The 14,304-nt window shown below is 37.2% G+C and overlaps 1 protein-coding gene and 1 long non-coding RNA gene across 13 annotated transcripts in view; one reads left to right on the forward strand and one right to left on the reverse strand.

Moving 5' to 3' along the window:
• LOC140896246 (uncharacterized) overlaps positions 1–14,304 on the reverse strand; it is a 58,269-nt gene that overhangs the window by 41,232 nt on the left and 2,733 nt on the right. The window lies entirely within an intron of this gene.
• ABCC12 (ATP binding cassette subfamily C member 12) overlaps positions 1–14,304 on the forward strand; it is a 127,494-nt gene that overhangs the window by 33,587 nt on the left and 79,603 nt on the right. For 8 of the 9 annotated variants that reach the window (XR_012154481.2, XR_012154482.2, XM_073307712.2 and 5 more), the window contains 5 exons: positions 2,370–2,518; positions 5,694–5,801; positions 8,871–9,134; positions 9,875–9,946; positions 13,005–13,129. Coding sequence is in view for 7 of the 9 variants with exons in the window: in XM_073307712.2 (XP_073163813.1) it covers positions 2,370–2,518; positions 5,694–5,801; positions 8,871–9,134; positions 9,875–9,946; positions 13,005–13,129 (718 nt within the window). In the remaining 2 variants the exon portion in view is untranslated. The remainder of the gene's footprint in view (positions 1–2,369; positions 2,519–5,693; positions 5,802–8,870; positions 9,135–9,874; positions 9,947–13,004; positions 13,130–14,304) is intronic. The other variant, XM_073307713.2, reaches the window with a different exon arrangement.

A 14,304-nucleotide genomic window follows, 5' to 3' on the forward strand; every position in this document is an offset into this window, starting at 1 on the left:
TCCAGGTTTTCTCACCCCCTCCCCCCCAAACTCACTCTCCTGCTGGTAATAGCTTATCCAAAGTGACCACTCTCCTTACATTGTGTATGATAATCAAGGTGGGCCATTTCCAGCACAAATCCAGGGTTTAACAAGAACGTCTGCGGGGGGGCCTAAGTTAATTGTATCCAATTTGCAAATGAATTCCAATTCAGCAGTTTCTCGCTGGAGTCTGGATTTGAAGTTTTTTTGTTGTAAAATAGCGACTTTCATGTCTGTAATCGCATGACCAGAGAGATTGAAGTGTTCTCCGACTGGTTTATGAATGTTATAATTCTTGACATCTGATTTGTGTCCATTTATTCTTTTACGTAGAGACTGTCCAGTTTGACCAATGTACATGGCAGAGGGGCATTGCTGGCACATGATGGCATATATCACATTGGTTGATGTGAAAGTCGCTATTTTACAACAAAAAAACTTCAAATCTAGACTCCAGCGAGAAACTGCTGAATTGGAATTCATTTGCGAATTGGATACAATTAACTTAGGCTTGAATAGAGACTGGAAGTGGCTTAGCCATTATGCAAGGTAGCCTATTTCCCCTTGTTTTTTTCCTACCCCCCCCCAGACGTTCTTGTTAAACCCTGGATTTGTGCTGGAAATGGCCCACCTTGATTATCATACACAATGTAAGGAGAGTGGTCACTTTGGATAAGCTATTATCAGCAGGAGAGTGAGTTTGGGGAGGGGGGCAAGAGAGGGAGAAAACCTGGATTTGTGTTGGAAATGGCCCACCTTGATTATCATACACATTGTAAGGAGAGTGGTCACTTTAGATAAGCTATTACCAGCAGGAGAGTGGAGTGGGAGGAGATATTGTTTCATGCTTTGTGTGTATATAATAAGATCTTCTAAACTTTCCACAGGATGCATCCGATGAAGTGAGCTGTAGCTCACGAAAGCTTATGCTCAAATAAATTGGTTAGTCTCTAAGGTACCACAAGTACTCCTTTTCTTTTTGAGAGATAAAGTGGGACACAAAAATAGAACATTGGGACCAAGTGTGATACGGAGAAGGGGATAAAGGAAACAGGCTTCCCACTGTCCACGAAAATCCTTACTCTGGATGGGAGAGAAGCAGCCTTCTAAAGGCTTCACATAAGAGGAAGTAGGTAAAGTGGCTCTCCCTCAAGGCTACAAAAGGTAACTAACGGGATACCTTTGGAAGGCAGTGGATGGATTCCAGGCCACTGAAGAGAGAGCCAGGCTTATTGGGGTGAAAGGGTTACTGAAGTGGAGGTGATTTGATCAATTTCAGTGCAACTCACTGAGAGACATTTTTGGTTTTCCCTTCCCTTTTCGGCTTTGAGTTTGCATTTTCACACAAACCCAAAACTCAAAGCAAAACTGGGGTTCTGAACCAGTACAAAACAAGCCCATTGTCCTGTTCATCACAACCCCATGTTATCTTAAATGTAGCCCTTGTAAAGACTTCCTCCAGAATTCTGGAGTAAATATGGAAATAAAATATTTATACAAAAATACAGGTTTAGGAAGGTAAACATGGTAATGAAAAGAGAGCTGTCTAAAATCAATGTTTAACTGAACCTAAGTGCAAACAGTTGAGTCTATTTACTGATTATCCATCATTTAATGCTTTAAGGGCCAAAAATATATAGTCTTTTATCGGGAAATGTTAATTTTACCATATATCCACAAACCAACAAAAATATTTCCATCACTAGTAACTTAAATTTATAGATAGGCAAAGTAAGGAAAATGCTGCTTGATTTAGGGATATTTACTTTTTATATTTTGAGGTGTGATGTTGACTGGTTGAGTATTAATGGTTATAAAGCTTTAACTTTTTGAAGCTCAACATCAGTCATTAATTATTGTTTGACATCCCTCCCAGTTTTCTGCAACAGTGAAAATTTAAACTTGATTTAAAATAAAAAAATGCTTAAACACATAATTTTACACAATGGTGAAAATTTAAATCAATAGAATTTTTTTTAAAAAATGGTATTATCGATTGAAGTTATTAAACAAAAATCAAAATCAATTTCTGCCAAATATAAAAGTATATATGTAAAGCAGTCACTTAGGCTTTTGCTTAATCATAAGATTTTTGTTTGTTTGTTTAAAGGGAAAAATAGATCCAGTAACAATGTTTAAATAGCTTTTGTGTTACCATCTTAATGCTATCAAATGTAGGGCTATAAATTTGCCTTTGGTGCATGCAATTCAATTGATATCAACGTCTCCCAAATCCAGACTTAGTATAAGGAAGGCCTTTGCTGTATAGAATGGTCTTCTCTTGAAAATATTAGCTCTGCTTTACATTTTTTTACATTACAATATTTTAAATTTCTTATATTTCACAGGTATAAGAAATGTTGAAAGGAAAATATTGGAAAAAGCGGGATATGTACAAAGTGTAAACTCTGCTCTGACACCTATTGTATCAACACTGGCTATCGTCATGACGTTTGTTTTACACACCCTTTTAAAGCAAGAACTAACTGCATCAGTTGTACGACTTTTTTATATATATATTTATATATATATCTTCCCCCAAAGTCCCTGTTCCCTTATAGTACAGTATATCTTTGTAGAGTAGATCTGGATCCTCTTAAATTTACTTACTTTCCCCTAGGATTTTTAATGAATGGCAGCTCCAAAATTAACATAGCTTTCCTGTACAGACTGTACAGGGCCAGGGGCAGCAGCTTTGTGTAATTTTTGGTGGTGCCCAGAATGGGTTCAAGTTTGCCCCGCCTCACACACCTGCCTAAGGCTGTGGGAGGGAGTTTGGGTGTGGGAGGGGTGCGGGCTCTGGATGAGGGTGGGAGGTTGGGGTGCGGGAGAGGGTGAAGAGTTGGTGTTTATCTCGGGCGGGTCCCGAAAGCGACCCAAACACCCCTCTGGCAGCGGCTGCTAGGCAGGAGGGCCGGGGGGGGTGTCTCTGCACGCCGCTGCCCGCAGGCACCACCCTCGCAGCTCCCAATAGCTGCAGTTCCTGGCCAATGGGAGCTGCGGAGTCCACGCGCATGGTGGGGGCAGCACGTGGAGATGCCTCCCCCCGGTCACGCGGACATGCTGGCCACTTCTGGGAGTGGCACAGAGCGAGGGCAGGCAGGGAGCCACCTTAGCCCCACAGTACTGCCGGTGGTGGAGGCGGCGGCCAGGAGCCCATAGGCCCTTTTAAATCGCATGGGGGTGGCAGGTGGGGCCAGTAGACACTCCCGGGCAGGCGTGTGGGGACCACAAGCAGGGCTGGGGAGAGACTCAGCCCCAAACATTGGTGGAACCGGGCCTCCAGACCCTGAATATTCCTGGAACCCCGGCACCATGGGCCCATACAACTTGCTGCACCTGTATTTGGCTAATAAACCAGGGTAGCTTCTATTAAACACTGCATGGTAAAGATAAAGTTAATAAATTAAATTGATTATTAATTAGGGAAGCTTCTAAAAGAAGATATATGGTCTTTTAAATGCTTTAAAGTATTTTCTTAAATAGTAAGAAACTAACTAGACATTTGGGATCATTCACCACCCACTCCTTCCACACAGGACTCAATGCAGATTAATGCAAAATTCAGTCTGGTGAACAGCAAGATGCATTCCCCTTTAGAAAGCAGTCGCTAGGGAAAAGATGGAGGGCAGGAAGGGTAAACATACAAGCAAAGGAGGAAATTTTGTTTAAAAAAATCCCAGCGTGACATGTAGGGGGTTTATTGGCAAAAACACTTGACTACAAAATGAGTGAGGATGTACAAAAGGAAAGTCAAAGAAACAGCAAAAAGCAGGGAAAAAGATTCCATGTAATGCTGATAAAAGAGAATATAGCTTCTGATATACTATCAGAGTTTTGCCATTGACTTCAATGAAGCTAGGATTTCATCCAATTAATCTATATGCTTATATGTCCCCCAGCATACCAGTATCTGAACACCTCCTCCCAAATATTGGAAAACAGAAATAATAGTGTGGTCTCTCTCTTCCTCCCCAGCCTGTAGGGGATATAACTTGAATAGTTGATATGGTTTATGTGTTTACTGAGCAAACGGTGGTAAAGCTAAGCAGAAGGGATAAACATTGGATTTCATTATAAAGATGGTGAGATTAGTTGTCATTCTGACTTCTGGTAGCAAGTTCCATTGTCTTGGTCTAGCTCTTGTAAAGTTCGGCCTCCCATGTTGTTTGATGGTTTCATTGCTTCAGTGAGACATAGTTGTCATGGGAAGTCATGGCCATGGAGGTGATCTCTCAAGTAGACAGGGCCAGTTCCATGGAAGGCTTTGAATTTCAGGTTAGAACCGTTAAACTGGGGAGCTGGTGCAGAGTATTGCACAAAGGGGATGTATTTCACAGCAACCTATTTTGCTAAGCAGATCTGCTGATGCGTTTTGTAACGGTTGTTTCTTCCAGGTATGTTTCTTGTATATTTGTGAATAGTACTTTCATATTTTATGCTTTATATGTGGGAGTCCAAAGATTTCCTATGAGAAAACAAAGATGAAGAGTTTGGATAGGAAGTTGTGTGCTATTATATCAGAATCCTTGCCCTTGTGGATGTTGAAATCTCCTGAGATGAGTCTTGTGAACTGTATCACCATGTGAGAGAGCATCTGTATCAGCTTCTCTGGGAAGCCTGGGGTACCTATAAATTTGTGCAGAGGCTGCAGCTGTGATTAGTTCCTTCCACTGTTCACTCAAATTGGTTGAATATTTTCCAACAGAACAATATTCTATTAGAAAATGCTGATTCAAGAGAACTGAAACATTATGTAGGAACATGTTGATTCCGTCAAAGTCTGCCTGCCTAGTTTCGTGCCAGTACAGACACTCCCAGTTCCCAGACTCCCCAGGCAGTTGTTTCCCGGGCTTGCCCAGATCCTTAGGCAATTCTTGGAATTAAGCAAGGAACAAGCAAAAATATTACCATCTTTTTATTTTGTACATAACTGCATAAACAGAAAATGCACAAAGACCGAAAAAAGTGGACATAATACCAATTTTAAAAATGCATAGTAAGCTAGAGGCCTCTTAATTACACATCAATAATCTCATTTATGTCTTATGAAAATACTGGGTTCATTTATTAGGGACAAAATGAAATGTTTCACTTATAAGTAAACAGGAGTTAGGCACTTGCCAACATATGTTTGCTAAGAATATGCCTGACTGATTTCTTTAAAGAAGTGACAAAGCATATGTAGGAAGGCAGGGCAGTGTATGTGAGTTATTTGGATTTCAGTGAAGCCCTTGACAAGGTATCACACAGGAAGCTTCTAGACAAGATAAAAAAGTGTAAGCTTCATTGCTAACATAGCAAGACGGATTGGAAGTTGGTTTGCAGGAAGGGTTCAGAGACTTACACTTAACAGGTCAAATTCCTCCCTCACCTAACTTCACTGAAATCAGTGGTAGAAGACCTAGGAAGACTCCTCAAACTGATGTTCCAGAAAGCTCAGTAATGGGACCAACGCCATTTTGCATATTCATAATGACTTGAAAAATGGAAGGCGTTGCATTGTGTTTTAGCCACTCACATTGCAATTACGAAAATGAAAATCACACAAATTAAAAGCATATATTTGTTCCTACCCTGTAAAATATAATACAAAAATATATTTAGAATTTTTATGCAAAAGAATGGTCAGCACTAAAATAGTAAAAGCCTTTTTCCTTTTTCTTTTGCAGGCATTTAGTGTGATTGCCATGTTTAATGTAATGAAGTTTTCAATTGCTATCTTGCCTTTCTCAGTGAAAGCAGCAGCAGAAGCTAAAATTTCCCTAACAAGATTGAAGGTAAAACATGGTTTTAAAATATTCAGGGAATTTTCTAGATAAGTGCAAACAAGGGTTTACCTATACAGGGAGTTATTCTGGAATAATTATTCCTGATTAACTCCCTATATGTACATACCATATTCCAAATTAGGGTAATCTACTTCCAAAGCGGTTAAAATTGAACCAGAATAAGAATCTTCTTAAATAAGAGCATCCACACAAGAAGTTAATCAGAAATAGCTCTTCTGTTTTAAATTCACACCCTCCCTTAATCTGAATTAATTTCTCAGTGCAGACAATCGCTTAATGTAGATTGTAATTTTACTTCTTGTTCAGAGCAATGGAAAGACTCCCATTGACTTCAATGACTTCAGGCATTATAACAGGCTTTAGTTAGTAAATAAAAGAAAACTACACTAAACTACATACCTAATTCTAAAGAGAAAACTAAAAATGTGTATTTCAAAAGTAAAATTAAAAACAGAATAGTTATACATCAAATAACAAGCCACTACTGCCTTCTTCCTCTATTATTATTGTTAGCAGTAGTAGTATTGCGGCAACCAGGACCAGGGCACTATTTTGCTAGGTGCTGTACAAACAAAAATGTAACGAAGCAAGAGAAAAGAAGAAAGATTAAAAGAATCTGTTTACTGTTACAGTGCACTGGAAATAGTGAGTTTTTAAATTATTTTTAAAAATGGGAGCTAATCTAAAAGTTATTGTTGAAGCAACTTAAGTGAATCAATATGTTTATTTTTTATTTATAATTTTTTAAATCGCTTGACAGACCATTTTATATATATTGATATAAAAATGGGCTGTCAAGCAATTAAAAAATTAATTGTGATTAATTGCATTGTTAAGAATAGAATACCATTTATTTAAATATTTGTGGATGTTTTCTACATTTTCAAATATACTGATTTCAATTACAACAGAATACAAAGTGTACAGTGCTCACATTGTTTATTTTTGATTACAAGTATTTGCAATGTAAAAAAAAATAGAAATTGTATTTTTCAATTCACATAATACAAGTATAGTAGTGCAATCTCTTTATCATGCAAGTTGAACTTAAAAATGTAGAATTATGTAAAAAAATGCATTCAAAAATAAAACAATGTAAAATTTTAGAGCCTGCAAATCCACTCATTCCTACTTCTTGTTCAACCAATCACTCAGACAAACACGTTTGTTTACAGGAAACATTGCTGCCCACTTCTTGTTTACAATATCACCTGAAAGTGAGAACAGGCATTCTCATGGCACTGGTGTAGCCGGTGTCACAAGATATTTACATGCCAGATGAGCTAAAGATTCATATGTCCCTTCATCCTTCAACCAGCATTCCCTGGGACATGTGTCCATGCTGATGATAGGTTCTGCTCAATAACAATGAAATGCAGTGCAGACCGATGCACATTCATTTTCAGTATCTGAGTCAAATAAGATTGACAGACGGTCGATTTTCTTTTTTGGTGGGTCGGGTTCTGTAGTTTCTGCATTGGAGTGTTGCTCTTTTAAGACTTCTGAAAGCATGCTCCACACCTCGTTCCTCTCAGATTTTGGAAGGCACTTTAGATTCTTAAACCTTGGGTCGAGTGCTGTAGCTATCTTTAGAAATCTCACATTGGTACCTTCTTTGTGTTTTGTAAAATCTGCAGTGAAAATGTTCTTAAAATGAACAACGTGTGCTGGATCATCATTCAAGTCTGCTATAATGGGAAATCTATGGCAGAATGCGGGTAAAACAAAGCAGGAGACATACAATTCTCCCCCAAGGAGTTCAGTCACAAATTTAATTAGAGATTATTTTTTTAATGAGCGTCATCAGGATGAAGCATGTACTCTGGAATGGTGGCCGAAGCATGAAAGGGTATACAAATGTTTAGCATATCTGGCATGTAAATACCTTGCAATGCCAGCAACAAAAAGTGCCATGAAAATGCCTGTTCTGACTTTCTGGTTACTTTGTAAATAAGAAGAGGGCAGCATTATCTCCTATAAATGTAAACAAACTTGTTTGACTGATTGGCTGAACAAAAAGTAGGACTGAGTGGACTTATTGGCTCTGAAGTTTCACATTGTTTTGTTTTTGAGTGCAGTTATGAAACAAAAAAATCTACATTTCTAAGTTTCACTTTCATGACAAAGAGATTGCACTACAGCACTTGTATGAGGTGAATTGAAAAATATTATTTCTTTTGTTTATCATGTTTACAGTGCAAATATTTGTAATAAAAATATACACTGATTTCAGTGACAACATAGAATACGATATATGAAAGTGTAGAAAAACATCAAAAATATTTAATAAATTTCAATTGGTATTCTATTGTTTAACAGTGTGATTAAAACAGCCCTTATTTTTTACAGATAATATACTATATTTAGTATAATATAGTATATATATTATACATATAATATACTTGTAATATTATACAAGCTCTGAAATTTTCTGATTTCCAGTGCCTTCTTATGTTCTTATGGGACAATTGATTTGATTAGTTCTACTTTGTTCCACATAATGTGGCTATTGTAGAAACGCCTGGCCTCACTGAAAGAGAAATCAACCCCATTCACTGAATGGAGATACTGAAACAGCAGCAGATATTTCTAAAAAAATAATATATATAACAAATATCAAATAGTGTTATGTTGCAAATAGGTGTCTAAGACCCTGATCCTAAAAACAATTGGGCCTTTCATATGCCAAAGGATTTACATGCTGCTTCTCTTTGTATTAGAACTAGTCAGTGGACTTCTACTGTAACTAAACAAATTAATTGTTCCTGGTGAACCACAAATGGTTCAGAGGATCAGAGCACAAAAGATCAAAAGTTTATCCAAATTCTTGAATCCCTAAAAGTGAAAATCTCTTAAGAATATTTTTTGCAGTATTTCTAAAGAAATATCTGCACTGATTCTGCTTCTATACTAAATAGTTTGCTAGAATCTCACCACATTTCACCAACATATTATCAGCAGTCAGCTCTATGCTGGATTAATCAAAAGAATAATATTTTTTCACTTTTCATACTTTGATAAATAAATGGCATTTTTATTTTTATTCTCTTATTTTAGAAAATTCTCCTAACTGAAATTCCTCCTGTTTATGTAAAGCAACTGAAAAATTCAGAAAATGCTGTGGTAATGGAAAATGCTACACTGTCTTGGGAATGTATGAATGAACACAGCAGAAAGAACAATAATGAAAACATGAATGGGAAGACTGCTTTTCAATACCAACCAAAACCAGGGCCTGTCCTTCCTCACTCTGAGACATCAATCGGAGAGGAGGATAGTGCAGCCATTGCTTTATACAATTTAAGCTTTACTGTGAAGAAAGTAAGTTTGTAAGATAACAATCTGCCTGCAAGGATTTGGGTGCCCTGGGGCCCTTGCTATCTCTGCCTTGCACTGCTGAGCTAAGAAACAAAGGTTTCAATTCGCCTTCTTCCCCCAGACACGCACCTCTCTTTGCCCAGCATAGGCTTTCTAAAGCACCCATTAGACCACTAATAAATTATTATTTGTACTGCAGTAGTACCTAGGAGTCAGTCATGGATCAGTATTCTATTGTGCTAGGTACAAACACAGAACATGGTTTATAAAGTGCATATCTCAATACCAAACAATGACTGATTTTTATAAATAAATTCCATATCCAAGACTTCATTTATGCACCAGTCACCAGAACAGAGAATTTTTTTGTAAATTCCTTACATTAATGAAAAGGCTACAGCACTCTACACAGTAAAAAGAAATTAAAAAAAAAATGTACATCACTGCATTATTTAAAATACCAATTCTATTGGCTTCTATAAATCCAAATACAACACCTTTAACTTTGTCTTCTTGGGAGTAAAATATGCATTACGGCACTGATCCAAGAAAGAACTTTATCTACATGCTTAAAATTAAATGGTTAAGAGGTCTTCCTGAATAAGGATGCTTTCCTGAATTGGCAGGTGTGACAGGACATGAAATATTTGTTGCATGATCGCAGAACAGTAGGCAACATGATATGAGAAATTTATTACTTTACAAATATAGATCAACTATCTGCAAAATATGTCTCTTTGTAGGGAAAGGTTTTGGGAATTTGTGGAAATGTTGGAAGCGGAAAGAGCTCAGTCATATCAGCTATTCTAGGACAGGTATGCTTATCACTGTAGAATAACTTCCATAATTATTTTTATTTTCCTTTTGCATGAGAAATATATATTTAACTGAATGTTTTGGTACTGTTTGTTCTAGTACTAGGGTTCTCATTTAATCGCAGTTAACTCATGCGATTAACTGAAAAAAATTATTTGTGATTAAAAAAATTAATCACAATTAATCGCAGTTTTAATTGCACTGTTAAACAATAGAATACCAATTGAAATGTATACAATATTTTGCATGTTTTGTATACATTTTCATATATATTGTTTTCTGTGTTGTAATTGAAATCGAAGTGTATATAATTTTTTATTACAAATATTTCCACTGTAAAAATGATAAAAAATAGTATTTTGCAATTCATCTCATATAAGTACTGTAGTGCACTCTTTCTCATGAAAGTGCAACTTACAAATGTAGAATTTTTTTTGTTACATAACTGTACTCAAAAACAAAACAATGTAAAATTTCAGAGCTTACAAGTCTACTCAGTCCTACTTCTTGTTCAGCCAATCGCTAAGAAAAACAAGTTTATTTACATTTACAGGAGATAATGCGGCCCTCTTCTTATTTACAAAGTAACCAGAAAGTCAGAACAGGCATTTTCATGGCACTTTTTGTTGCTGGCATTGCAAGGTATTTACATGCCAGATATGCTAAACATTTGTATACCCTTTCATGCTTCGGCCACCATTCCAGAGGACATGCTTCCATCCTGATGACGTGCATTAAAAAAATAATGCGCTAATTAAATTTGTGACTGAACTCCTTGGGGGAGAATTGTATGTCCCCTGCTCTGTTTTACCTGCATTCTGCCATAGATTTCCCATTATAGCAGACTTGAATGATGATCCAGCACATGTTGTTCATTTTAAGAACACTTTCACTGCAGATTTTACAAAACACAAAGAAGGTACCAATGTGAGATTTCTAAAGATAGCTACAGCACTCGACCCAAGGTTTAAGAATCTAAAGTGCCTTCCAAAATCTGAGAGGGATGAGGTGTGGAGCATGCTTTCAGAGGTCTTAAAAGAGCAACACTCCAATGCAGAAACTACAGAACCCGACCCACCAAAAAAGAAAATCGACCGTCTGTCGGTCTTATTTGACTCAGATATTGAAAATGAACATGCATCGGTTCACACTGCGTTTCATTGTTATTGAGCAGAACCCATCATCAGCATGGATGCATGTCCCATGGAATGCTGGTTGAAGCATGAAGGGACATATTAATCTTTAGTGCATTTGGCATGTAAATATCTTGTGGTGCCAGCTACAACAGTGCCATGCAAACTCCTGTTCTCACTTTCAGGCGACACTGTAAGCAAGAAACAGGCAGCATTATCTCCTGCAAATGTAAACAAACTTGTTTGTCTGAGTAATTGGCTGAACAAGAAGTAGGACTGAGTGGACTTGCAGGCTCTAAAATATTGCATTGTTTTATTTTTGAATGCAGTTTTTTTTTAACATAATTCTACATTTGTAAGTTCAACCTTCATGTTAAAGAGATTGCACTACAGTACATGTATTAGGTGAATTGAAAAATACTATTTCTATTATTTTTTACAGTGCAATTACTTGTAATCAAAAATAAACATAAAGTGATCATTGTACACTTTGTATTCTGTGTTGTAATTGAAATCAATCTATTTGAAAATGTAGAAAACATCCACAAATATTTAAATAAATGGTAATCTATTATTGTTTAACAGTGCGATTAATCGCACAATTGATTTTTTTGATCACGCTATTGATTGCAATTGATTTTTTTAGTCGCTTGACAGCCCTATCTAGTACACTGGTTTTTGTTAGCTATTTTGTAAAAGGCTGGCACTGATGCTTAGGTTCTGAAACTATGTTGGATAAGTTTCTCTTAAGCCGCTCTTGGATGAAGTATTCACTTATGTATCTGAACGTAACTACTGCCTGTCCTTTAGGTATGTGACATTAAGGAATGTGGGTTGGGATCATAGTTTTATTTTGATCTTTAGGGCCAAGAAAGAGAAACTGAGCAAATTAATAAGCACCCTCAAAAGATGAAAGACTGATGTGGGGGTCTCAACATGAGAATAAGAAACGAATGCTATGGCTAAGATTTGCAAATATAGGAAGCTAACGTAAGACACCCAAATAAATGGGCTCATTTTCAGAAGTGGCAAGTGCTCACTAATTCTCACCAATACAGCTAGCCAGAAAACGGATATTCAGTTCCATAAAGAATTTCAAGGTTTTGGAAAAATTTTCATCCCAGATTGGTATGAAAATCCAAAACCTTCAAATTGTTCACAGATCAGGGAATCTGCAATATTTAGTTTCAGAAGCACCAAAACATTCCTGAAACAAAATAAGTTCCCTGGGCTCCCAGGCTCCACAGCTGCTCACCTGGCAGTCAGCCAAGGCACTGGAAGCCCTGGCAGGCTGCTGAGGAACCAGGGTTAACTGTGGAATCTGGATTCCCCAGCAGCCCACCAGCTGGGGTCCTGAGGAGAGTGGGAATTGGGCAGGGAGATAGGAAATCAGGTAAGTTTCCACTGCCTGGTTTCCATCAAAATTTCATTGGAATCATGTTACTGTGGAATATTCTGGTTTTGACAAATTAGCATTTTCCACAGGAAAAGGGTTCTGTTGGAAAATTTCTGACCAGATCTACTCATTTATTCTAACCTGCCCTACACAGGAGAGAAACTCCTCAAAGTTCAAGAACAATTCACACAATGATAACTATGGCCACTTGCAGTATCATGGATACTTACGTTCCTCTGTCACTCACTTAGCCCTCCACTTTTCAGCTATTCCTGAAAAGGACCAGGGAGGTAAAAAGGGCACCATAGAGGAATGATTACAAGAGCCTTTGGGTGAATGGCCAGAAGAACCGTAGGTCCTTCTTAAGTCATGTCCTTCTTAGATACCTGCTGTTTATACAATGAAGAATTACACTCATAACACATTAGCAAAATGACCATCCTTGCTGATTGTATTTTGAGTCAGGTTAAAACGACGATTAGAAGACCTCTATAAATTTTTTTTAATTGTACAATCTACTTGTTTCAGATGTACTTGTATGATGGGACAGTAGGTGTTGATGGAACATTAGCTTATGTGTCACAACAAGCATGGATATTTCATGAAACTGTTAGGCGGAATATATTATTTGGAGAAGAATACAATGAAGAAAGGTAATTATTGGAATACTTAAATCTTACCAATACTTATTTACTCTAATGATAAGCTTCCATATTTGATAGCTGAACTTACATATGTGTACACACACTCACTTGTCTTCTTTTGTGGCTAGGGCCCAAAGCCTCTGAACATGAGGTTTCCCTCACTCTACTTGATCCCATGACTAATGGGGAGGAGAGGGCATTATTTGACTTTCACCATTGCCTTTATTCTGGTTCATTTCCATAGAACACCTATAATTAATCATGGCCCCACACATATGTACTCCATGGGAGATCGCACCTCTGAGTTCCAATGTTCCTATCCACACCCAATGAAACTTTGTACTCCTGCTGGAACCATCAATGCCAAATATTATCTTCCAAGACATTAAATCTACAACTAGTCATCAGTGACTGCTGAGACGAGATGTATGCAACATTCTCAGTCACAAGATATATAGTATCACCTCTTTGATGCTCCCAGCCTGTTAGCTTTAGAACTAAAACTTCCAGGTCTCTCATATATATGGACTTCAGATATTGTCAACTGAAGGATCAGGCTGGTCAGTTATTTTAATTTTGTATATCTCAAAAGGCAAATGGACTATTTAAAAAGTTAGGCTATAAATGGTCATTACTTTCTTTGTGACTGACCTAGACTACTGGATATTTTCATTTTTCAGGACTGGTATTTACACATTATAATGATGATTAAATCATCACCTTACTCCTGTTGTCATGTACCATGTGTTCAAATTTCAGCTGCCATAGCATGTGACTAAAACTAAGAAGAAAATAAATGTGTTAAATTAGCCATAAGCTAAATAACAGAAATATCCCCAGAAATCAAAAGCAGCAGTTCATGAGTTCTCATATTACTAACTGATGCAGTGCAGTCAGTGTATATTGCATTTAGTTTTGTGAGACTATTTAAATTTTTTTTTTTTAAATTAGTTATAAACAACTAGGAAATGTATCGCATTCACTTTCTCCATTGATGTTGAGTCTTTGCTCTCTGCGCAAGGTTAAGACTAAGAGGAAACCACATGGGCAGAGTTGGGGTTCAAATAATCATATTTACTACCTATAATCAAACATGCAAGGCCTAGTACATATATATGCTGCTGATGTGTTAGGGGTCTACTGCAGTAGAAGACAGGCAGGCCCACTAGAGGCCCCCCAACTAT

This window comes from Lepidochelys kempii, chromosome 12, assembly GCF_965140285.1.
Source record: "Lepidochelys kempii isolate rLepKem1 chromosome 12, rLepKem1.hap1, whole genome shotgun sequence".
Taxonomy (NCBI): domain Eukaryota; kingdom Metazoa; phylum Chordata; order Testudines; family Cheloniidae; genus Lepidochelys; species Lepidochelys kempii.